The 26,972-nt window shown below is 38.7% G+C and overlaps 1 protein-coding gene and 1 pseudogene across 2 annotated transcripts; one reads left to right on the forward strand and one right to left on the reverse strand.

Annotated features, from left to right (window-relative positions):
• Positions 1 to 52: 52 nt before the first annotated feature.
• SIRT1 (sirtuin 1) lies at positions 53 to 26,845 on the reverse strand. Of its 2 annotated transcripts, XM_043476808.1 has the most exons (9): positions 26,356 to 26,845; positions 24,915 to 25,031; positions 23,254 to 23,495; positions 21,392 to 21,544; positions 9,504 to 9,651; positions 8,520 to 8,599; positions 7,261 to 7,447; positions 5,261 to 5,824; positions 53 to 2,100 (listed from the first exon to the last, which is right to left on the reverse strand). In XM_043476808.1, the coding sequence occupies exons 1-9, from the start codon at positions 26,747 to 26,749 to the stop codon at positions 1,772 to 1,774; spliced, it is 2,214 nt and encodes a 737-aa protein (XP_043332743.1). In that variant the 5' UTR covers positions 26,750 to 26,845; the 3' UTR covers positions 53 to 1,771. The 2 variants fall into 2 exon arrangements, with proteins under 2 accessions (XP_043332743.1, XP_043332744.1); XM_043476809.1 differs by lacking the exons at positions 23,254 to 23,495; positions 24,915 to 25,031; positions 26,356 to 26,845 and adding an exon at positions 10,145 to 10,269 and having other exon boundaries at positions 21,392 to 21,529.
• LOC122446494 lies at positions 11,478 to 11,881 on the forward strand (annotated as a pseudogene).
• Positions 26,846 to 26,972: the final 127 nt, after the last annotated feature.

Below are 26,972 nucleotides of genomic sequence, written 5' to 3' on the forward strand. Positions count from 1 at the left end.
ACAATTTTTAAAGTTTTTACCTTAAACAATGTAAGCTAACAGAAAAAAGTCAAATGACAATTTTAATAGACTTTTAAAACAGTGTACAAGTATAAAACACTGGTTTTGTATTTCAAAAGTTTGAGGAAGATATCCAGTCATTAAACAGTCTACAAAACATATGCCAGTAGATTACATAAAAGACTATGTACAATATAAAAAGAGCTGAAAACAGTCTTCACTGTAAAAATAATTTAAAACAAATTTTTCAATTTAAAATATCATCTATAGCACAAACACAGATCATGCAAATGGAAAACTAAATATTATACTGCATTCTTTAGTGTAGTCAAATAAATTCAGATTGAAACATCTTTTAGGTAGGGAAATGGTCATTCAATAAAATTTTTTTTCTCTGGCAGTAATGGTCCTAGCTGGGTATTTTAAGCTTCAAGAACAGCTGTATTTCAAACCCTTCTTGTTAAACTGTAATAAATACTAAAGCAACATAAAAATTCTTTATTTGAAAGCAATGTTGGGGAAAGGTCTGGAAAATTAATCGTTACTGTGCAATTTTATAAAGTATGAACTTTTGTTGAAAGGCTAGAAGCTTCTGCAGCTGAAAAAGTTGTTCTCTAGTTTTAAGGCAGGCTAAGCTTTTAAATATATTATAAGAACTAGTTTCATTAACTATTCTGCTATTACAAGTTACATCACGTTCATCTCCATAATACTAGGCTAGTATGTTTGGTGTTTCTTACACCAAGTCCTCCCAACAGGAAACATGTACTCACTGGCTTTGGAACCGTAATCGGGGTCTGTTGCTCTCATTAATGGGGAAAAAAGGCAACAGTCCAAAATATTACACTCTCCCCAGTTGAAGTACCATTTATATTGATTCATAAAGGCTTTGCAGATTGACATTGGCAGTTTAATACTTGTGGAAAGGATCAATGCAAGCTCTACCACAGTGATAGGTATTTAAACAACAATGGCAAATATTCTCAAAACTAAGGGGACCCAGGCAGGTACTATTGTTTCTAAAGCAACTGAAACATTTCCAAAGCATTTATTTTTTAAGTTAGTTTTATGAGCCAATATAGACATTACTACATGTCCACAGGAAGTACAAAAGCCATCTTCATTTGAACGATACATTTCTGAAACTGTTAGCACCAAGTCTCATTTTAAGAAAGCAAAGACAACTGAGTGCTCTCCCACATATTGTTGACTTCCTTCTCACATTGCATGTCATGAGATTTTTAAAAAGTTAGCTGCCACAAGTTTTGGAAAATGCCAGTGTTTAAAAATAGGTAATTGTGCTAATAAAGAATCAAATGTTTAGCAGAACAGAGATTTGAGGATTTCAAACCATTCAATGTTACAAAGAAAAGTGTGAAAATACCATTCTTTGGTCTAGATAAGCTGTTCCCTTTAACATTCCAATGGCTTTTTGAAAACTCTGAAATGTTGAAACTCACTAGGCAAAAACAAAATTATATATACACGTCGATGTATCATACAAATGAACCTTTAACAGAAAGTCTAGTCCAACAGCTGACTAAAGATACTTGCGTACCTTTGTTTAAAAAAAAAGTTAGTGTTTGAGTGTATAAGCACAGAAATAAGGAGTTAAAAATTACCCATTGGGGGGAAATCTGTTTTACCAGTCTATAAATATTATACCTTTCTGGTTTCTTTGCTCTATTGAGTTCACAAGTAAACATTCAATTTGACATGCTAAAGATCCTAATGCTGGTGGAACAATTTCTGTACCTGGACAATTACTACATTATGATTTGTTTGATGGATAGTTAATGCATGTTGCTTCCTGTTTCATGGATATAGCTTCATTAACTGCCTCTTGATCACCTCCATCAGCTTCAAATACAGTTCCTCCGGCTCTCTCATCAACATCAGCGTCATCTTCCAAACCATTGTAAAATTCTTCATTCTCACTTTCATCCTCCATGGGTTCTTCTAAACTTGGACTCTGGCATGTTCCACTATCACTGTTACTGCCGCAAGAACTAGAGGATAAGACATCATCTTCAGAGTCTGAATATACCTCAGCGCCATGGAAAATGTAACGGTTTGGTGGTATAAACAGATACTGATTATCTGAAATACAGTAATAGGAGAAAAATGGGTTATTTCCAGTCTTCTAAGACTTAGTCTGATTGGATAAGTGTAGGTTCTAACCTTTTACCTGGGTATCACTACTAGAGGCTATTGTTATATACAGTTTCTCAAAACCAAGCTATAAAGGCACTCAGTCCTGGGTAGAAATCTTAGTTCTGCCACTCATAAACTTCGCAAATTGGAAGTGTTATCTCTGTGCCTCAATCTCCTCATCTGGGTATGAAGTAATCTTCAGATCCTATGAGCTAAGTATGAAAAAAAAATTGTAGAGAGCCATGTTCAACGAAGCTTACTTAACCAACTCCTTTGAGATTTGGTGAGATGAAGTATCCAGCCACCACCCACCCTCTGAATCAGAAGCTATTTTTCTGAGTCCTATCATGTTAAAGTGTGAGAAGTACTATTAAGCTTTCTTTTGCAAAGCCCTCCCAAATTAGCATTCGCAGTATAAGATTTGACCTCTCATGGTGAGGAGCCTTCCCCTCTCTCTTCTAAGCCAGAAAGTGACTCTCTCCCAGGTTAAGGGTGTTCCTTATAAGAGCCCAGACTGATTCACAAAAGCTGACTACTACATAGTTCATCTGGAGTAATATATACTTAAGTTTCTCTTCAAAATGACTTCCAAGCTTTTTTTTTTTTTTGGTTTAAATATATATATATATATTTTCATTTATTTTTATTAGTTGAAAGCTAATTACTTTACAATATTGTAGTGGTCTTTGCCATACGTTGACATGAATCAGCCATGGATTTACATGTGTTCCCCGTCCCGATGCCCCTCCCGCCCCCCTCCCCAAGCGTTTCTAAGACCCTGTCCTGACCCAGTTCTCACTCCGCATGTTTTGCAGCGTGAAAACCACATTATGTGTCAGTGATTGGGGAAGGGAGTTGAGTACCTGCATTCTAGCTGCTGACAGACCACATCCAGTGATTCTAACAGGACCATCTCCTCTGAATCACATCCTAGGAGCCAGTCAGAATTCTAAGGGGTCCCAGCACATGGCTGTCCTGCCCTTTTACAGGTTTATTAAAAACCAGTTTATTCTGCTCTGGCCCCCTGAAGAACTGAACAATCTATTTCTCAGTCCAAGTACCCTGTACCTGTTTTTGTCCTCTTGGCAATCTTACCTTTAAGATATTCACATTTTATTTCTTATATGCTCCAACTTCCTCCTTTTCAGCCCTGACCTCACAACAAACTAAAATGAGTAAACTCCAGTTGTTTGGTTTAAACAGTTAAAAATGTTAACTTTTATATTCTTTACATCAGTTATCTTTTCAAATGCTCACAAATACTATGAGAGGTAGATCAAATTCCGAAGCCTGTATCTTTAAAGGTCTAAATTAGCTGAAGAAAACCAAGGTATACCTGTTTTCTGGGGCAGTTTTATACGTTTGACCCATCTGTCAAAAAAGAGTCAAAGAATATTGTGAGTGCCTAAGCAGACTTTGGAGAAGGAAATGACAACTCACTCTAGTGTTCCTGCCTGGAGAATGCAATGGGCAGAGGGGCCTGGCGGACTACAGGTCCATGGGATCAAAAACGAGTCAAGACACAAAGGACCAACACACAAGCAGACTGTGTATACGACAGACTTAGCTGACTCAATCAACAGCAATTTTTCTACTTCTGACTTTTGCCACATTGACAAGTATTCTTCTATACTTTTGCTAATTTTCCCCATGGAAGACTTCACCAACTTACAGTTAAGCCTTCTATAACCTAGTGCCCACTAAGCAGCATCTACCTTTTAAAATTCTCACCTATTTTTTTCCCATTCACCCATTTTTGTAATTATACACAAATATCAGTTGCTTGGATGGGTGTTTCCAGAACTTGCTGCAGTCCTAGTTTGGAAAATACCCAAAGGCTTATTCAACTGAACTAAAATTTATTTATGGCAAATGAACATGTAATACATTTGCCTAAAATTTCTTGCCAGTTTTCACAATGTATGGTGAGTGAGACTGTTTTAAGCAGTACAAAATTGTTGCATCTAAGAGGACAATTTTCTGTCTTAATTAGGGTTTTTCACCATAGGTTAATACTTGTGCGTAAGTGGTTTTAAAAGGTAGAAAGTGATTTCACCTATGTTGATACAAATTGGTAAGGACTTTCCATGAGTCAAAACAGAGCAGATGCTATTTCTGATAGTCAGTGGAGAAGAACCAGCTGTTTTCCTAGATCTGAAACAACAGGGTAACAGAAGCTGGAATCTACCTGGCTCTCCTACACTGGAGTTGTGTCCTTAGGGGATTTAACCTCGGTGGTCCTCATTTTCCCACCTGTACCTGAGAAGTAATAGTTTCCTGCCTAACTGAAATCAGATACTGAAATCAGAAAACATGCCAAGTCACTGACCCTCAGTAAGCACCCAAATCTTGATCATTTTCACCGTCTAAAGCTCTTAGCAGAAACAGCGGAGCACTCAGTAGTCCCCAATTAAATGCTTCTCACTCCTAGAGAAACTCAAGGTACAGAGGACACTGTTGGATACCATTTCTTCCCCATATTATTGAAGATACTGTTTATCTTTTTCTAGCTTAAAATCTCAAGTTCAGTTTCTCTAAACACAATCAACTATTAAAATTTAGCTGCATGAAGTTCACACTAACTAGGTTGCCAAAATTGCTCACTTCCTGCAAATATTCCATTGAAACTGGAGCCTATTATACAGAGTGAAGTCAGTCAGAAAGAAAAACACCAATACAGTATAACAACACATATATATGGAATTTAGAAAGATGGTCATGATGACCCTACACACGAGACCACAAAAAGAGATTCATGTAAAGAACAGATTTTTGGACTCTGTGGGAGAAAGCAAGGGTTGGATGATGTGAGAGAATAGCACTGAAACATGTATATTGCCATATGTGAAACAGATCACCAGTCCAGGTTCGATGCATGAGGCTGGGTGCTCAGGGCTGGTGCACTGGGATGACCCTGAGGGGTGGGATGGGGAGGGAGGCGGGAGGGGGGTTCAGGGTGTGGGACACGAGTACACCCATGGCCGATTCATGTGAATGTATGGCAAAAACCACTACAATACTGGAAAGTAATTAGCCTCCAATGAAAATAAATTTACAAAAAAAAATAATAGTTATACCCTCAAAACGGCCCAACAGCCTTTCTTACCATCAAGGCGTTTACTAATCTGCTCCTTTGCAAGTCTAGCCGGCCAGCATCTTCTCACTGTTTCAGCACCTGAAGTTCTTTCAGTTTTCTCACCAGTATTGGAGACAGCATTCTTCAAATCTGGACTCTCCAACTGGTCATTAACACTTTCAGTGCTCCTAGTAGAAGTCTGTACTTCCTGTGATTTTTCTGTGACACAGTCTTTTGATTCAGACACATCTGGATCATCAACATTACTCTTTGTTTCTTGGTCTAAAAGAGTGACAATCACTGAAGAATCTGGTGGTGAAGTTCTTTCAGGTGAACTTGAGCCTTCTGAAATATTGAGGGGTGTGGGTGGCAATTCTGACAAATGTGCCAACTCTTTTTGTATTCGAGGAGGTTTCTCGGTAATTTCTGAAAGCTTCACAGGGTTACAGCAAAGTTTGGCATATTCACCACCTAACCTATGACACAGTTCATTAATAATTACGTCACAGTCTCCAAGAAGCTCTACATCAAAATGCAGATGAGGCAAAGGTTCCCTATTAATTAATATCTGAGGCACTTCATGGGGTATGGAACCTAAGATTAGGGTGAAAAAATAAAGAATTAGAGAAAAGAAGGGAGGTGCACTTATAAAACCAAAACAAACACAATATGTAAAATCTTAACAGGGAATTTCCTGGCAAGTTCAGTGGTTAGGACTCTGCTTTCACTGCCATGGCCAGGGTCCTATTCCTGCTCAGGGAAATAAGTTCCTGCAAGCCGTAAGAAAATCTAATGCTCCCCAATACCAAAAAAAGACACGCAACTCTAATCAAGCTATTATATACCATCACACTATTAAGTCAACAAATGAGCAGCAAAATTTCTTCTATCACTTGATTACCTCTGGGCAACTGCCTCAAACTTTTACATTCTGTGTTCAGTTTCCCTGTCTATATAATAGGGTAACTACTGCTCCACAAGATTGCAGTGAGGAGTAAGTGACATAATATGCAAAGTTCTTGGCTCTTAGTAGGTGAGAGTTTTCTCTACTTAAATGGCTTCTGATATAAAGAGTAGAAGTTTATACCAGTCTACTCTCCACTTTTGCCTAATATCACCAACACATTATACTACCCCACAGAAAGTTTGTCAGAAGTTCTCTGCTCTATGTTTAAATAGAAAAAATAACTCAAAACTAAGCTTAGACATTAAATTTTCTTTTTAGTTACAAATTGTCCTATAATCTACATGAATAGTTTCTATTAAAGCAGCAGTTTACGGTAGCTGCCTATTTGCTGGTGTGAGGGTCTAATTCTCTCGTTAAGGGTTTGATATTTTCTCCGCTGCCCCTTCCCTCACTTTTATGGCACAGGTGAATTAGCCCCTCTATCTTCCTCCCCCTTGCTTGCTCACTAGAGGGAGAAAAAATGTAGCATAGGAGCATGGGTTAAAGAAATATTCCTGAGATATTTCTTTAACCCTGAAATTTCCTGAAATATTCAACAGGGAATTCAGTTGTATTTGAGCATTTTTATACACATGAACACCCTTTTGGTTAGAGCTGATCTGCATATAATGCTTATGACTGTTCTTACAAAAACAATCATTTTGAGTCCCAAAATTCTATCTTACATGAGTACTTAGACAATATCAAGCTATACATCTGAACTTACTAGAATGTGAAACATTAGCAACAGGCTCAAATTAAGATTAAAATAGATTATTTTTCATGTTTCCCATGTATATGTAAATTAGTTGATGTGAACTCCTACCGCATTAAAAACACATCCCATTGAAAAGTTACTTTGAACTATTTCCCTTTGTTATTACTTCTGTTTTGAAAACCCTCTATTCCCATTGAAATTTCAGATTAATCAATCTTCATGAACAAGAATATGTCACCATTAAAAACTAAAGTTTGGCTCTTTACCACTCTTAATGAAAAACAGATCACTGGGGTACACTCTACATACCCACAACACATGGCAAAATATACAGAAATGGTTCTCTAGAAATCATTACCAACTTACTTGGAATTAGTGCTACCGGTCTTACTTTCAGGGAAGATCCAATAACAATGAGAAGATCAACTTCATCTTTGTCATACTTCATGGCTCTATGAAACTGTTCTGGTAAATTTTCACCAAAAAAGACAATCTCTGGTTTCATGATAGCAAGCGGTTCATCAGCTGGGCATCTAGGACATCGAGGAACTACCTATGTGTTCCAGGTTTTGGTTGAGGAGGGAAAGAGAACGCCAAGTCCAAGTTAGAATAATGAACATTTCCACACTTAGCAAGAAATCATTTCAAATTTATCAAAACAGAAAAACTGGATAAAACCTAAACACCAACTATAAATGACCCCCCCACTTATTTCACTAACATACAATGAAATACAGTTGTGCTATTATCTGCTGCTAATATCTGTATAGATTCACATTTGACATTAAAGAAAATTAAGAGGAAAAAGCAACATGTGTATACATGTACATGAGTCTTAACCTTTAAAAAAATAGAAGTTTGGGACTTCCTGGTAGTCAGGTGGTTAAGGATCCACCTGTCAGCGCAGAGGACATGGGTTTGACTCCCGGTCCAGGAAGATCACAGGCCGCGGGGCACCTAGGCACACACAGCCATGCAGGAAGAGGAGTCTCCAGTGAGGAGCCCGCACTCCACAAACAGGAGCCCTGCTCACTGCAACTAGAGACGGTCTGTGCGCAGCCAAAGTAAAATTTTAAAAAGTAGTGAGTTTGTAAAATACAATTCCATTCTAATATGTTATCTTCTCATAATTTTATGATTTTATATACAGCTAAGCACACTGAGTTTTATTTCTGGATGCCTTTTATTCTCTACTATTATCTTCTTAAAATTTTTTTGGTAATGAGCATACATGAAATATTTTGTAATGTTTAAGAAGTCAATTTCATCATTCAAAACTGATCATGAGGACGACTTTGATGGTCCAGTGGCTAAGACTCTGCCCTCCCACCGCAGGGGCCCAGGTTCCACCTCTGTCCAGGGAAAATCCCACATGCTGCAACAAATATCCTGCACAAAGATCCACAACTAAGACCTGTCGCAGTCAAATAAATACTTTTTAAAAAAGATTATGAAGCGATGTTTTCAACTTAAGGTAATGAAAGGTTTTTAGGTACTTCTCTGTAATCCCCCATAGTCATGGATGTTTCTGTACCACATAAATACTTTCAGGGGGGGAAAAGGTTTGAGGCAAAAGAAACAGATCAGAGAAAAGCACAAATCCTAAGATATGGGTGACAAATTACCTGATTGAAAATATCTCCTCGTACAGCTTCACAGTCAACTTTATATTTACAAATCAGGCAAGATGCTGTTGCAAAGGAACCTAAAAACAACCAACAAATACACGTTTTATTAAAGAAGTTTTTCCATTTCTTAAATAAGTTATAATTAAATCTGAAACTAGAAAAGCTGGAGACTTTAGAAATTTTAAGAGCTTCCACAAAAGAGATCTTGATATAATGACCCTTCCCCTAAAGCTACTCTTTTAATAAAATAACCAACTCCTCCAGAACTAAAACTGCAGATGTGGAAGGTTACCATTGTATTAGCTTAACAGTTTTGTTTCAGGAACAGTTTAGATACAATAAAAGTCTATTCAAACTTGTTTTAAAGTCTTCAAATTTCTGAATCCTGTATATCTGACCGAATCAGCAGTTCCCTTGATTTCCTCAAGATGCCATGTTTTTTTCATCCATAACTAATATCACTTTTGTAATAAAAAAGGTTATTTAAAAGAATGTAATAGGCTTCCCTGATGACTCAGTGGGTAAAGAATCCACCTGCAATGCAGGAAATGTGGGTTCAATCTCTAGGTCATGAAGATCCTCTGGAGAAGGAGATGACAACCCACTCCAGTATTCTTGCCTGAAAAATCCCATGGACAGAGGAGCCTGGTGGGCTACAATCCAGAGTTGCAAAGGGTCGCACATGACTAAGCACACTACTTGAAACTTGAATGTACACAACTGCTACATCTTTTGAAATCCAAATTAATATCTGACACTTGACACAATTAAGAGTTGAGGCCCAAAAAAAAAAAAAAAAAGAGTTGAGGCCAGTATTTCAGGTTTCGTATTTTTGCAGTCTACTTTCCTTATCTGCACCTGATCAGGTAACATGATTAAATGATAAGGCTTAATCGCCATTCCTAAATGACAGCCTACTTACTAATCCTACTTTTTCCTACAAAACTAATAACGGGAAAAGCAATTCTGAAGTTTACTAACCATGACACTGAATTATCCTTTGGATTCCTGCAACCTGCTCCAGTGTATCTATGTTCTGAGTATAGTTGCGAAGTAGTTTTCCTTCCTTATCAGACAAGGCTATGAATTTGTGACAAAGAGATGGTTGGAATTGTCCAGGATATATTTCCTAGATAATGCAAAAAGCAGAAAAAACATTAAGTGTTAACCATGTCACAGGTTTAGGTTTAACAACAACAAAAAACTACCAATGATAATTAGAAAACAATACATGACAATCTCAAAGCATCTAGATGGATGCAACACACACAAAAGGATTTTTGCTATAATATAAATAAAACTCAGCAATTAGTGAACATGGCCTCTCGAAAAGGATAAAAATCGACCTGCAAACATCTCTTATAAATGTTGATATTTTAATAAAAGTCAGAACAAATACATACCTTAATATATATCTAATTTTTGTTGGCTGCAAATTCAGATTTTTTTTTTTGTAAAGGAAAAGGGGAAAAGTTTATATTGAAATAAAAAATACCAAAGATATGGTGACTTTTTTAAAACTAAAAAAGGCACTGTCAACATAATATTTAAAATTTTTGATTCATCATTCATTATAAATATCAACCTGTTGGAAGTTTAAAGCTAAAGTTTTAATTCCTTACCAAACTTGCTTTCCTTCCACTGCACAGGCACATACTGGCATAGTCTAGGGCTGCTCATGAATGCTGAGTTGCTGGATTTTGTGTGTGTGTTTTTCCCCCCAAATAATGCTTCAATGCTGTTTCTTCTTTAAAAACAAAGAATTCAGATATACACATGGCAAAAAGATCAGAAAAAAAGTATCAATTTTGGTCCTCTCAACTTTTGACAGTGTTTTTATTAAATTTCATTTAGTAAGTGACTATGGCAAAGGAAGTTTCTTCTCTACTTTTTAATCGAAGTAGTACTTCTACCTACTTCCTTACCATTCATTACCGCCTCTAACCTATTGAAGTGCTAGCAAAAAACTAGATACAACCATATGTCCACCAACAGAGGACTGGCTGTATAACTATGGTACATCCGGAAGAGTGGACTGTGCAGCCATTGAGATGAATAAGGGAGTGACCTGCAAGATGGCCCATGACATGTGAAAAAAGTCAAGTTAGTCACCAATGTGTATAGTTTTGTTTTTGTTGTTTTGTAAAGAAGCAAAAATGGGAATTATATGCAAAGCATAGGTACTTTCATTTAAACAAGTCAGGAAGGATAGAAACAAGCTATAAAACTGGGAAGGGGGTTGGAGTCTTCAATTCTGATATTATACAAAAAGTTTAATAGTAAAGATTCTACATGACTTTAACTTTTAACTTACTTAATATTTCAAGTTTAAAAAACAGTCTACCAAGATACCCTTTAGGTGAGAATAATAGGCATATCTCATTATAAATCTCATAATAAGGTCTATCACATATATGACCATATGCTGCTGAAAATGTTACATACACAAAACCCAAGAATTCTGCCTCCCAAATTTTTATCATAAAGTTCATGAACTCTGCAATTCAAAAAGACAATGCATATAGAAAGAAGTAACAAGTGAAGAGTTTATTAAAGCTAATGTTTATAAAAAAACATTATGTCACATTATGTTTGGACAACTAGGTTATGCTCTATTAACCACTGTTTTCTCATCAGATTACTTTGTTCTAATACCAGCACCTTATAAATCTCCCCTCTAGAAATAGCTGTTAGGATTTTTTTTTTAACAAATACAATATTCTAGGCAACGGACAGAACAGTAGTCAGGGAAGTGCTAATAGCATGCCAGCACTACAAGAACAAACGGCTGCCTACCTTCAGAGCAAGGCTGAGCAGCAGCAAGAGTACCAGGACTCCACCCCACAGAAGGAAGTTGCATGTGTGTTATTGCCCACCCTTTTTAAAAGGTAAGGATTAAGAAGAACAAAATCCTGTGAGACACTAGCTCTTCTCCCCTCTGACTGCTTGAAGATGATGAACGACACAGTAACTATCCTGAGTAGAAAGTTTATGACCAACTGATTACTTCAGTAGAAACAAATGGTCATCGATGATCTTCACCATGGGTAGGAAATAGTACCCAAGACAGAAATTCAGAAAAAAAAAAAAAACTAGCCAAAACGTACAAGACCATACCAGACGTCACCCTTGTATTTGGATTCAGAACCCATTTTGGTGATGGCAAGACAAATGGCTTTAGCATGATTTTCAATTCCTGGGATTATGGGAATAAGAATGAGCCCAAACACAGGCTTGCAAGACATGGACTGGAGGAAGAGAAAAACATCTCAAGAAGACAGCGAAAGGAAGGCTAGGACAGAATGAAGAAAGTCAGGGAGACTGCAGAGGCCAATGCTGGTGCTGGCAAAAAGGAGTAAAGCTTCTGCAGTGACTTATCTGTGGTGACTGTGGAGACTTTTCATGAAAGAATTTAATAAACTAGAACTGTTAAAAAAAAAAATAACAAAAATTTGTGGGATACTAGATTCAGCTCTGTACTCCAGTTTCCCTTCATGTCCAACCCACTAACAATTCAGGGTAATTCAGTACTTAGATTTACAAATCAATTCCTGTAGTTTGGAGTAATTTATGAAAGGTCTGTTTTATTTTGTAAGCTTACATTTAATGGTTATTTGAAACTTTGTCTATTTTCTTCCAAATATGCAGTGGACCATGTCTGAATCACTAGATTTAAGTACTGCATTCCAACTAAGGGATATAATCTGAAATAATGAGAAAAATTTACTCTGAAAGGACTGTTTTAACAGAACTACCCCTAAATAAGGACTCACCAAAGTTTGAGATGCCACTATTTCAACAGACAGTACGAAAAGTTGTTAAGAAATTACAATTTAAATGTTCTAAGCTCCCAACCAACCCCTTAACAAGGAAAATTTGTTAAAAATCCAATCAAGGGCTTCTCTGGTGGCTCAGTGATAAAGAATCCACCTGCCAATGTAGAAGACATGGGTTCAATCCCTGGTCCAGGAAGATCCCAGATGCCATGTGGCAACTAGGCCCATGCACCGCAACTACTGAGCCGGTGCTCCAGAAGTCTGACAGCCGCAACTACTGAGCTCACATGCCACAACTTACTGAGGCCTGAGCACCCAAGAGTTTGTGCTCCCAAACAAGAGAAGCCACCAGTGAGAGGCACCATAAAGAGTAGCCTCCACTTGCCACAACTAGAGAAAGCCTGCATGCAGCAATGAAGATCCAGCACAGACCAAAAAAACAGATAAAAAAAAAACCTAATTGGCTGGCAGGAAATACAACTTTCAGATAAAACACACATTAATTCTTCTTGTTGGAATTGTGACATTCTGGATATGTTCTAAGACAGGCCATCCTAAATCTGAACATCCTTAAGTCCTATTAAGGAACCAGTCACGTCGGTTGGACCACTGTTATTGCCATAGGAATCCATTTACAATAGATTGGAAGCAGAGCTGGGACCAAATGCTTGAAATGCTATTAAAATGACAAGTTGCTTTTATAAGCTATGTCCAGAAATGTGCAAACAATCCAGTAATTGGCCACAAGCAACCAACGTGACCAAAACTAAAGCTTATTTTTTGCCATAGTGAGTTTTCATGTAGGAATAATGGTTTTTCTCCAGATGCTCTCTGCTTGTTTGCTTCTCACAATTTCTACCAACATGAATGAGAATCCAGTCAAAGGCAGGGGTGTTAACTGAAGCCCCTTGAAACTAGAAGTACTCACCAAAGTTAAGCAGCCACAGGCAACATGTCCACGAATAAGCGTGGCTGTGTTCCAGTGAAACTTTATTTATAAGTCACTGATACTAGAATTTCATATAATGTTCACATGATGTAAAGTATTATTCTTTTTATTTTTTTTTTCATATCCATTTAAAAGTTTTAGCTCACAGTTGTAAACAGGCAGTGGGCCACATCTGGACTAAGGCTGTACTTTGCTGGCCCCTGTACTAACATAACATTAAGAGAATTTCAATTAGTGAAGCTATTCATTAATACGTAATGTATGTCCCAGGTATAACAGGAGCACTTTATAATAATGCTGCAGACTGGGCTGAGGACTGGATTTTTACATTTTCAAGGACTGCAAAGGAAAAGAACACAGTATGACAGAGTTCCCATGTGGCCCACAAAGCAGGTTACATTTACTACCAGGAGCTGTACAGAAAAGATCTGTTGATTCTCCTTTCTAGACATACATATCCCCATCTTGCAAGTGAGAAAACCAAAGCACAGAAGTAACACCAAAAGTCACAAAAGCCAGTAAGTAGCAGAACTATCATTCAAACCCAGTTTTGATGCCAAAGTGCAGCTCTTAGCCACTATGCAATTTCTGACCCCTCAACTTCATGTTCCCTGTTTTTTCTTCAGGTGAAGTACCATTTCTATTAGGTACTGCAGATGAGTCTACTGAGACTAATCTAGTTAAGTATATTTCATATTGCACATCCTGCATGGCATTACTGGAGACAAATTCTAATCACCCACCAACACTCTTCAAGAACATATGTTCTCACAACTTTCTTGATGGCACAGTGGATAAGAATCCACTTGCCAATGCAAGGCACATGGGTTCAATCCCTACACCAGGGAGATTTCAAATGGCACAGAGCAACGAAGCCCGTGCACAACTACTGAGCCTGTGCTCACAAGCACTGAGGCCGAGGCACCTACAGCGTGTGCTCTGCCAACAAGAGAAGCCATCGTGTGAGAAGCCAGAGCACTGGGATGAAGAGCAGCCCCTACTTGCTGCAACTACAGAAAGTCTGAGGAAAGCAACAAAGACCCAGTGCAAGCAAAAATAAATAATTTTTTAAAAAATACATGTTCTTGGGAAGTTCCTGGCAGTCCAGTGTTTAGGACTCCACACAACTTTTACTGCTATGGCCCAGGTTCAATGCCTGGTCAGGGAACCAAGATCCCACAAGTTCTGCATTGCAAAAAAAAAAAAGTTCTCACAAATCAGTATGAAGAAAACAATCTCAGTGGAAAAAAAAATTACTAAGAACAACAGGCGATTCAAAGATATACACATGGCAAGTAGTAAGAAGCAGTCATCTACGCTAGTATTAATAACAAAAAAAGTACAGTTAGTTTTAACTGCCTTAAAAACTCTAGATAGCCATTAACAGATGGTTAGATATACTGTGGTTCAACTACCAAACAATACTATGCAGACTTTTCTTTAAAATGAGGTATATTTAAGAGCCATTATGAAACTATTTCCAAGAATATTAAGTGGGGAAAAAAGCAATATAGAGAAAAGAGTGTGATTTTATTAGTAGTCATTTTTAAAGTACTATTAGCAACTTACAATAATATTTCTCCCCACTACACACACACAAACAGGTTTACTCTTTTTTTCCCTAGAAGGAAACCCAGTGAAACATTTTACCATGGTAACCTTTAAGAAAGATTAAAGATAGGAAAACTGAAGGGAGAGGCCAACTAACATGTTTTCTACGGTTTCAATCTTTTCAAACCATACACACAACACACAGACATTCTTAAAAAAAAAAAAAAAAAAACCAACAATACTAATGTATCATGAGAGGCTTTTTCTGTGGGGCAAAGGGCATGGGCATGCTAATTTAGCTTTCCAATACACTTCTGATGGGAATACATTTTATTCACCCAGAACTATTAGCAATTTTGCTTTCAGGAAATTTAGAACATTAGAAACATATCCAAAAGGACAATCAGCAGTACATTTTTAGTAACAGAAAGCAGGAAACATCCAAAATGAACACTTGCCAGATGAGTTACAATAGATGGAACCTATGATGAACCACCTGACTAACACTGATTGTTATCAAGTATTCAAGTATCTGACAGAAAGTTTACTGAATGGAAAACACTACAAATGAGCTGGTTTTAAGATTCTTAACCTTGTAACTACATAATCTGGTATGTTTGTACCTATCAATAAAGTGACAATTTACTGAATAAACATACATTTTTGGAAGTTCGTTATTTATCCCTCTCCTTTCCTTGAATTTTATCCCTTGAGGGGAAAGGACATTCACCATATTCAATATCGGATAGCAACTATATCTTTGAAAACAGTCCTTTAAAAAACAAAAAGTTATTCTATACAACCTCAGTTTCACCTTCACTGACTCTTAATAAAAATCACTCATATTTATTAGCCCCTGATAAATGAATTAATCTTTATAACTGCCACTCATATAGGAGGATTGGTTTTCATGGATTCCCGAGAACCATGGCCACAATTCATTATCAATTTAAGCCTTATGCAAGAAGACGATGGTTCAAAACAAGAATATATAGCTTTAATGTTGGCCTTAATTGTTCTCCAATAGAAGAACTCAAAGTGGTGCCATAGCTAGGCACACTTGCTACACTAGTGGCTCAAACGGGGAGCAATTTTGCAGGAGACGTCTGGCAACATCTGGACACATTTTTGATCGTCAACACTGACGAGAGGGTGCTAATGCTATTTAATAGGAAGAGGCCATTGGTTGCTGCTAAATATCCTACAGTGCACAGTACTCACTGCAAAGAATTATCCATCCCAAATTGTCAACAGGTTGAGAAACTGCTCTAATGAACCAATAACCTCTTTCACACACCTCTCCCATTACTTGGAGGTCCCAATCTAGAAGAAATGTTTCTTCTCCATTATATACAATTAATGGCTTGATATATCTAGAGAAACTTTCCTTCCAAAAAGGTCTAAATTCACAATATTTCCTTTTTTCATGGCTTTATTATTAAATTCATTTTCTTTCAAAATGAACCCCCCTACATTGTTGGTGTAAATTGGTACAAGCACTATGGCGTTTCCTTAAAAACCTAAGAGAGCTGACACATGATCCTACAACCCACTCCTGGACATATATCCAGAGAAAACTATAATTCAAACAGATACATGAAACCCCAATGTTCTGTAGTACTATTTACAACAGCCAAGACGTGGAGACAACGTCCATCAACAGATGACTGATAAAGATGTGGTAAATATATACAGTGGAATATTATTTAGCCATAAAAAGAATGAAATAATGTCATTTGCACCAAAATGGATGGACCCAGAGATTATCATACTAAAGTGAAGCCAGACAGAGAGAGACAAAATCAAACATCACTTCTTTTAAAAAATAAGAATAACTAACTTACTTACTAAACAGAAATAGATCCAAAGACACAGAAACAAACTTGTGGTTACCAAAGGGGGAAGGGGGTTATATAAACGAGGAGTCTGGGATTAACACATACTCGCTCCTACATATAAAACAGACAGCTGGGGCTTCCCTGGCAGTCCACTGTTCACAATCTGCCTGCCAATGCAGAGGACATGGGTTTGACTCCTGGTCTGGGAAGAGCCCACGTGTTGTGGAACAACTAAGCCCGTGCACCGCAGCTACTGACCCAGTGCTCCCGAGCCTACACGCACTTCAGCGCTGTGCTCTGCGACAGGGGAAGCCACGAGCAGCCCCTGTGCCACAACGGAAGCGCAGCCCCTGCCTGCTGCAACAAAACCCAGGACAGCCACAAATAAATAAATAGAAACAGGTAGCCTATGAAGACCTACTGTATAGCACAGGGAACTACACTCAATATTTTATAACAACCTATAATGTAAATAATCTGGAAAAAAAAAAGTTACACAACTCAATCACTGTGCTATACACCTGAAACCCATTTTAAATCAACTACACATCAACTTAAATTCATTTTCTCTCACAACTAGAAAGTAACCATCTTTTTTAACTTTCTGCCTAGTATAGAAACTGGTAGAAAATTTTAGATTCTGAGTATTTTACTCATGTATTCTTTTTGGAATCTACTAAAATATTACAAGATTTACATATCCTCCCCATTCTTAATTTCTGAACACTGTCCTTCATTCTTTGTCCTTTCTTATTTGTCCTTCAGCTTTTTCCTATTTATTCATTTTTAGACTCTAACTCAATCTCTCTTACCTATTACCATTCATTTTAAGCGGTACTTCAGCAACTAGATGCTTTTCTTTTGGTAGTTTTTAATGTGAGAACTGAACAACAATCTTATATAAGTAGCAGTTATAAAGATTAATTCATTTGTTTAGCTCCAACTTTCATAGAGAAGTGACACATGCTGCCTCTCCCAACTTTTTCTTCTCCCAGGCACCATAAAATCTGTACACGGTCACAAATTAACACTGCCATTTTTACTCTGGGCTTCCCAGGTGGCTCAGTGGCAAAGAATCTGCCAATGCAGGAGACACAGGTTTGATTCCTGGATGGGGAAGATCCCCTATAGTAGGAAATGGCAACCCACTCCAGTATTCTTGCCTGAGAAATCTCACGGACAGAGGAGCCTGGTGGGCTACAGTCCACGGGGTCACAGAGAGTTGGATCACTCAGCGACGGAGCACAGCACAGCAACATTTTTGCTCCAATTCAGATCTTATTTTCTCTTTTGCCCTGTCTAGGTTTCTATCCTGTGCATTTTTATAACCTGTCTTTGTAAGAGTAATACTTAATTGCTCCTGTACATTCTTATACATCAAAGCCAGTTTAAATTGCCTGGAGAGATCAGCTGGTAGAGCATCAGATTTTTAATCTGAGGTTCAAGTCCCTGTCAAAGCACCAAAAATAAATGAACAAGAATATTCTACTAAAACCAGTTTAAGCTAAAACTGAATACTCATTATGTACATTAGACAACAAAGGTTACATTCTTTCTCACCTTGCTATTTGTATTCTCAGTTACCATATTTTCCCCAAGTGTGAGATTACTACCTTCACTAGGCAATTTAATATACACTTAAGTGACAGGGTTTTGAAAAACCTGGGAAGTTAGTTTGGGCATGTTTTTTGTTTCCTCTCAGAACACAGAACTTACAGCAAAAATCTTGTGAGCATTAAATAAATCAATGCACCAGTAAATCAAGCTCCTATACTCAGATACAAGATCAAAGTAATTTCTAGTTACTTGATGGCTTTCTTAAAGAGTTCATTCCTGTGCAGTCCCCTTGGGGAACTGGTGGTTAGGACTCTGCACTCCCACAGCAGACTGCAGGAGGCATGAGTTCCACCCCTGGTCAGCGAACTAAGATCCCAAAGGCCACACAGTGAGGCCAGAAAAAAAAGTGTTAATTTCCGATAACTAGAGCCAGTGTTCTAAGTCCAATTCAAGAAACCAAGTAACTGGTCTTCAAAGTCTTGCAGCAGTACCCCTAGCACCAGTAGGTAAAAAACAGTAAATCTTCACAAATTCACATTCTTGTAACAAAGAAAAATAAATAGAAACTAACTTTACATTATTTGCTCAGTTCACTGTGAACCAGCAGTCTATTCTCAAGGATAGACCATCATCACTGCTGATATATGAAGTTCAAAAGTTTTCTAAGTTTCAAGTTGATTATTGGCAAGATTCAAATTTCTCTTGGTAGCCTGCAAAGTTTTCAAATTCAGTTTTCAGTTTTAGCAAGTAAATAGTTTTCTAAGAAATTCCAATGTAATATCCCCATTTTATTCTAATTCCTGTTTATAAGCACACTTGCACAAAACAAAATTATTTAAGATAGTCCATCAATTTAAGCTAACACATGTATTCTAAATTGGAGGAGGTTTTCCTATAGTTATATAAACACACCACATGATTTGAAAGTAGTTGAGGTCATCCTTTAATTAAAGTTCAATTCCATTTCATTTCTATGCCCATTAAAGAATAATCAGTAATACAAAAGACCCTCTCAAGTATACTGAAGTTTAGCAATAACAATTTACCAAATTTTGAATTTACTGCACCAGTAACTATTAACATCATGCAAGCATACCTCAGAGACACCATGAGTTTGGTTCCAGACCACAGCAAAAAAGCAAGTAACCCAATCAAGTCAGTTAAATGAATTTTTTTGGTTTCCCCATTCATAGAAAGTTATGTTTATACTATACTATAATTCATTAAGTGTGCAATAGTATTATATCTCAAAAAAATGTACATTCCTTAAATAAAAACATTTTATTGCTAAAAAGAATGCTAACCATCACTACATCCTTGGTAGTAACAAAGATCACTGATCTCAGGCCACTGTAACAAATAATGAAAAAGTCAAATACTGTGAATTACCAGTGTGTGACACAGAGACATATGTAAGCAAGTGCAGTTGGAAAAATGACACCTACAGATTTGCTTGATGTAGGGTTACCATTATGCCTCAAATTTGTAAAAACAAAAAAGCTCACAGTATCTGTGAAGGTTAAGGATACAGAAGCAGGGGCTTCCCTGGTGGGGTCCAGTGGCTAAGAGTCCACCTGCCAATACAGGGGGACATGGACTCGATCCCTGGTCCAGGAAGATCCCACATGCTGCTGGGGCAACTAAACCCATGAGGTGCAACTACTGAAGCTGAAACACCCTAGAGCCTGTGCTCTGCAACAAGAGCAGCAATGAGAAGCCTGTGCGTCCCGGAGCAGTCCCCGCTCGGCACAACTCCAGAAAGCCCTTGAGCAGCAGTGAAGAGCCAGCGTGGCCCCACCCCCCAAAATTGAGAGGTGAACGCTTAAGTAAAGCATACAGTGAGGATGTGCACAGACTGTATGCAAATACCATTGTATATAAAGGACTTAAGCATCCTCAGATTTTGGTATCTGAGGGACTCTTAAACCAATCCCCACCTCAGATACCAAGGGATGACTGTGATGTCAAACTTTAAACTCCACAGTTGCCAAATAAAAACATCTGAATCATATACACGATTCATATTTTCTAGTAACCACATTAACAATGTGAAATTTCCACAATTTATAACCCAATACCAAAGTATTGCTATTTACACATATAATCTTTATATATAATAAAATATTTTGTATGTTTTTCATACTAGGTTTCCAAAACCTGGTATGTCTTCCACACTTGTTAACATAACATCTCAGTATAGAACACTTAGGTACTCAATAGCCCCACATGGCAAATGGCTTCTGAACTGGACACAGCAGCTCTACATACTCTAGAGCAGAATCAACCCTGACTAAAACGCAATCTAAGAACCTTCTCCACCCCAATCACAGGCATATCTCCTCATACTATAAAACATACTGAGCAGATGTTATAATCTTTGTGATCCATAAAAAATATTCAATATCAAAACAGGGAATCTCCCTGGTGGTTCAGTGGCTAAGACTCCGCATTCCCAATGCAGGGGGCCGGTGTTCGATCCCTGATCAGGGAACTAGATCCCACATGCCACAACTAAGAGTTTGTGTGCTGCAACTAAAGATCGAAGGAAGATCCTTCGTGCCACAACTAAGACCCTGCAGAGCCAAGTAAATATTAAAAAAAAAAATTCAATATCAAAACAGCGGTGTTACTTTTACATGATCAGCAGCTGCTGCTGCTAAGTTGCTTCAGTAGTGTCCAACTCTGTGCGACCCCATAGACGGCAGCCCACCAGGCTCCCCCATCCCTGGGATTCTCCAGGCAACAACACTGGAGTGGGTTGCAATTTCCTTCTCGAATGCATGAAAGTAAAAAGTGAAAGTGAAGTTGCTCAGTCGTGTCCGACTCTTAGCGACCCCAGGGACTGCACCCCCTGGCTCCTCCGTCCATGGGATTTTCCAGGCAAGAGTACTGGAGTGGGCTGCCATTGCCTTCTCCATTTATATGATCTACTAATCTCTAAAAAAAGCCTGGACAATGTAAAGTGAAGTGTAAACCGGAGAAATATGAAATAGGCTCTTCTTTGATAATAAGCACAATCATAAAATAAAGAAAGGCAAATGATAGTCCCTATGGGGAAGAAAGGATTTCTGACTAAAATGATTTTGACTTCAGTGATTTCACTCCACCACAGTACTAGTATTCAATTTACTAGACAGCCATTCAAAATAATTTTTCATGACAGGAGGACAAAGAAACAGCTAGAAAAGTTCGTAGTACCTTTGCAAACTTGAAGAATGGTCTTGGATCTTTTCTGAAATATTCAATATCAAACATTGCTTGAGGATCTGGAAGGTCTGGAAAGTCTATTGCAAGGCGAGCATAAATACCGTCTCTTGACCTGAAGTCAGGTATTCCACAAGAAACAGAAACCTGAAATACGCATGGCATAATTTGCACAATTAAATCTTCTACTGCTACCTTAATAATCACTAGTCCTCTTATCACACAATTAGGGAAGAGTTGAAAAATATTTTTAGTTTGAAACTTCTGGGGAATACAGATACTGCCTTAGTTTAATTTCTAATAGAAATAAAATACTCAGAAAACCAGTGTAATTAAGTCCACCAATATTCCCTTCATAAGGGGGTAAGGAATTCATAAGTGGATAATTCATAAGGGGGTAAGGGTAACTTTAAACCTTTATAAGCATTTAACCAACAAATTAAAGCAATTCCAACTTGACTGGGAAGGAAGTAAACCATTTCAAATTATTTTAACTAGAAAGCGGGAAAGAGTTTCAGTCAGTCAAGTATTTCCAAAAAAAAAATCCCTCATCTAAATCAGGGTTCTATTACTTCAGAAACACTAAATTTCTTAATTTCCCTTAAAAAACTATGCTGTACAATATTGCAATTTTTAATTTTGAAGAACAAATTTAGATTCTGTGCTTTTTCCACAAATAAACCTTGACAATTTCAAGTTGGGATTTCAGAAGTTATCTATTTCACAATCTTGTCTGCGTTTACGCCATTTTGGTCTCAGGGCAAAAACCAAACGTCTAAGTCACACTGGGGAAGCAAAACATACCTATTCATCACGATCATCTAATGTTAAATAACACTCTCCCTGAACTCAACAGGTCAGAAAGCAGGACTCAACTTTACTCCAAAAACTGTTCTGTCACTTCCATGTAACATATTCTGTATTCAACACACAATATGAAATAGCCTAAGTAACTAGTTAATTGAGACAGAAAGTGGGGCAAATGGAAAATGTCAAGCCACCACAATCACATCATCTTAATTTAAAATGGAGGAGAGACAATGTATAAGAATGCTTACAATGCTCCACATTGTAACAGTGTGTGTTATCAACATTTAAAATTTAGTAAGCTGATGGGTGAAAATGTGAAAACTCACTAATACTTAATTTGCATTCACTGAGTACTGATATTGAGCCTCTTTTATAATCATTTGCAAACCATCTTGTTTGTCTATGGTCTTTGCCTTTTTTCCATTGTATTATTGTTATTTTCAATCAATTGAAGCTAGCTGTACATTAGAGAAATAATCCTTTGTAAGTCAAACATGGTGCTTTTTTTTTTCAATCTGCTATCTGTATTCCACTTCTGTTTATGGTGCCCTATCTCACGTTAAAAAAAACTTCTATGTAATTGGGGAAAAAAAAAATGGAGGAGAGGTAGGAATCTGTTACCTTTCCTACACTAAGTTCTCCACTTACCAATACATACATATGAGGTTCCTAGTTTCTCCATGAAGGCTGAGCAAACAACCAATTTTTATCATTAGGCCCTGACACTGTAACGCACGCAGAATTCCCTGCATCTTCTTGAGGAGTTGTGGTATAATAAAGCAGGTAAAAATCTTACCTTAATCCCACTTACCTACTGTGTCAATCAACAGAAGGGCATCTTTTTTAAGGTTACTAAGAAGTTTAAAAAATCCTGAACCAATTTAGTAACTGCTGCTGCACTCACTTTTTAGCAGTTTCCAAACACAAATGCCCATTATCATATAAGGATAACTTCTATACCAGAAATGCGTTTCTGACTAGGACAAGGCTGAAGAGAAAATACACACCTTCCCCCTTTTACTAGTATTCTCATCCATCTTACATACCCCAGCTCCAGTTAGAACTATAATTTTTTTGCACTCTTGCAGTAATTTCACAGCATCTTCAATTGTATTAATATCTTTCCTTTTTTTCCTTTTTGGTGGTTCTGAAAGGATATTAATAACAATCTGCCACAGCGTCATATCATCCAATTCAGGTGGAGGAATTGTTTCTGGTAGTAAATCTTTAAGAATTGTTCGAGGATCTGTGCCAATCATGAGATGTTGCTGAACAAAAGTATATGGACCTATATTAAAAGGGAAAAGAACTAGATCAATCCACTCCAAGTCGTTCAAAATCTCATTTATTTTCTGAAGTAGTTAATTAGCAATCCTTAAGGCTGTTTTGTAAAGTAAAAAAAAAAGGCACTGCAAAGGTGTTTCATTCAGAACATCTTCAAAGCTAATGTTATATATCCCAATGAAATCAGGAGCTGAGACTCAGAGCCAATGCTATATATCCTGTCCCCTGAGCTATAAGATGCCAGGTATGTATTTTAAAGGGATTCCCCGGTGGCTCAGTGGTAAAGAATCCATCGACCTTCAATGGACGAGGCCCTAGTTCCATCCCTGCGTAGAGAAGATCCCCTGGAAAATGAAATGGCAACCCAATCCAGCATTATTGCCTGGGAAATCCCAGGGACAGAGGAACCTGGTCAGCTACAGTTCATGAGGTGGAATCAGAAGAAACTTACTGACTAAACAACATGTGCAAGAGTCAAGTGAATTTACTACTAGAACTAGATTTCTCTGGTTAAAACCTAAAAAAATATAACTTAAATACAACAGACGTACAAAAGGGTTCTGCAAGTCAATAAAGATCTTACCCATCATGAAAGCCCACGCTATTTATCATTAAAAACACAAAGAAAATGAAATCTATACTTAACTACTGTCTTTAAAATTTTCCCAGTAACAATCTTCAATTTAATCTTAACCAGTCTCTGCAATGATGTGTACAATGCTAATGTTCTGAGCTTTAATAATTCTTTGCCCTAAATTCTTAATCAGTTCCTAGCTTAAGAAAACCAAAAATACAGTCAATATAAACACTAAAGAGAAACTAATCATCACTATCTTTAAATAGTCAAGGCATTTCTGGAAAAAGAGCATATTAAAAAAAAGAATATTTTGAGATAGTCATGTTACTACTTTGATATAAAAACCTCATAGTGTTCTCTACTTCAAAATACTTTTCCATTTCATCAAAATACTTAATATTTACTGAGGGCTAACTTTTCCAGGCACTGACTAAACAGTATACAAAACAGTCAGAAATCGCTGGCCCCCAGGGACTTTATATTCTAATACAGCAATAAAAGTTATATACAGAAACTGTCAAGTGGTAAGAGTTAAGAAGAAAAATTATAGGATATGAAGAAGGAAGCAAGATACTTTGGAGGATGACCATTCCACATGGAGGGTACAAGCGGAAAGGACCTGGTTTTTGAGAAATAACACAAGCCAGCTTCCATGGGCCCATGCTGTTGAACAAAAACAGAACAGAACAAAGTACTAGACTTTCCCTAAAACCAAGCTGACATTAAATCTCAGTAAACACCTAAGAACCTCATCACAAGACGATAAGAGAAGAAAGAAATATATTTTTCGTCGACATAAAAAGACAATACCAGAGAAAAGACAGCTCTTAAACTGTGAAACCATACCTATCCGAGGTCTTGGAGTCCAGTCACTAGAACTCGCATGCGAGGCTCTATCATCTTCGTCACTTTCACATGAATGAAAACCATTGGTGATGATTTCATCACCAAACAGAAGGTTATCTGCAAAAGAAACCAAAGGTAACTCAAGGTTGCGGAAACAATCTGCATCTAAAATTATGAAGCTCTATAATTATTGTGATGTAACAATTTCCAGTGAATAAAGCACTTAACATTTACTCATACTGCCCAGGTAAAAAATGTCTACTGGATCAACTCACACCGTTCACAGGAACAGTATATCCTCTTTGGGGATTCTGCTCAGAAGCTTAAGTTTCATCAAAATCTAGAAATAAATTAATTCTTAATCAAAACAGAAAAAGTAGCAACCTTAACTGAATTTATCGATCACAAATAATGGTTCATAAAACTTACCAAATAAAAATTTACCCAAAAAGTCATGCAAATACAGCTATGGCAACTTGCACTTCTCTTACATAATGCTAAATCTGCAAAGGTACCTTTGCATTGTTTGTTTCCCTTATTAAACTATGTTTCTTGAAAACAGTGTCGTTTTTCTAATCCAGTCCTAAGGCACACGTTATCTTTACATATGGTCAAATGGTCCACTGATTGGATTTATTGGTACAAATAATAGAGAGTCACATCTGTCTAGATAAAAACTGAAAAAACACTTAAGAATGACGAGACACACAAATATCACACCTACTTTAGCATGTCAGAAAAATGTGAATTCGTGTTTCAGGGTTACATATACACACACGAAGACAGTTAATGTAAAAACCACTGTAAGAACACGGTTAGAGGAAAAACACTATTCACGGCAAAGTAGTCTAAAAAACTATTACTCTCCTACGCCCACTATTAATTGCACCACAGAAGGGTAATGTCTTTATAAACAACTATGCTCTTTAAAATTTAAAACAAGTTTAAAAATAAAGTCCCTCCAAAAAACCCCAACAAATTTCGCAGGTGTCAGTTTGCCACGGCAACGACAAAAGGCTGGCGCAAGGGACAGTCAAAAAGTTGCAGGTTGAAGTGTGCGGGACAGGGAGGGGCGGAGAAGAGAAGGACATTTAACAAAAGCAATAGGCTAAAGGAGTAGGAGGGGAGAAAAACTTATTTTAAAATCGACAGCGAGGGTAGCTCGCCCCGCGGCTGCGCAAAACGCGAGGCCGCTGGGGCGGGCCGCGGGGAGGAAGGGGGGAGGTAGAGAGCAGGGGAGGGAGCGAGTCCGCGGGCCGCTCCGGCACCCCGGCCCTCAGCCCCGCAGGCGCGCGGCTGAAGAAGGCCCAGGTCGGCAGTGGGACGCCACAGAGCCAGGCCCGAACCCCCAAGCCACCCGAGACTCCACCACCCGACACCAGGAGGGGCCCTGGGAGGAGGAGGGGGGATGCGCAGTCTCGGCCGCCCGCGCCCTGCGCACCTCGGTACCCAATAGCCGCCGCCGCCGCCTCTTCCTCCTCCTCGCCCTCGTCGTCGTCGTCGTCGTAGAAGTCGTCGGCCGGTGGCGCCTCCCGGGATAGGCCCTGTAAGCCCGGCCCATTGTCTCCTTCTCCGGCCGCCGCCGCCGCCGCCGCCACCTGGGCCTCCCGCCACAGCGCCGCTGCCGCCGCCGGGCAGCCGCCGGCCGCCGCCGGCAGTTCCCGCTCGGGGGCCGTCCCAGCGGGCTCGCCCGGGCCCCGCCCGACGCCGGGGCCGTCTCTTCGCGGCCTCTTGCGGAGCGGCTCCCCAGTAGGCGGCGACGGGGCCTCCCTCTCAGCCGCCACTACCGAGGGGGAGCCTCCGGGCTGAAGGGCGAGCGCCGCCTCGTCCGCCATCTTTCAACCGCCTCTCTGGCCCTCCTCCCTCGCCTCCTCTGCTCCCGCTCGACTCGCGGCACTGGCGCCCCCGCGGCTCGGGCTGCGGGAGATTTAAACCCCGTCACGTGACGCGCCCCTCCTCGCCCCCGCCCTCCCGCCGCTCCCGCCACCCACGCGGGCCGGACCACAACACCGCGGGTCACGTGGCCGGCGGAGGCGGCGTGGGCCTGGAGGAAACCCC

This window comes from Cervus canadensis, chromosome 8 (assembly GCF_019320065.1).
Source record: "Cervus canadensis isolate Bull #8, Minnesota chromosome 8, ASM1932006v1, whole genome shotgun sequence".
In the NCBI taxonomy this organism is placed as follows: domain Eukaryota; kingdom Metazoa; phylum Chordata; class Mammalia; order Artiodactyla; family Cervidae; genus Cervus; species Cervus canadensis.

Bases quoted from the DNA above. Each gene is read 5' to 3' on its own strand.
- SIRT1 (XM_043476808.1), bottom strand. From the start codon at position 26,749: ATGGCGGACGAGGCGGCGCTCGCCCTTCAGCCCGGAGGCTCCCCCTCG. The intron at 21,545-23,253 runs GTATGTAAGATG...TGCGTATTTCAG, and splicing joins TAGTTCTAACTGGAGCTGGG to GTTTCTGTTTCTTGTGGAAT. The intron at 7,448-8,519 runs GTAATTTGTCAC...TGGAACACATAG, and splicing joins GAGGAGATATTTTCAATCAG to GTAGTTCCTCGATGTCCTAG.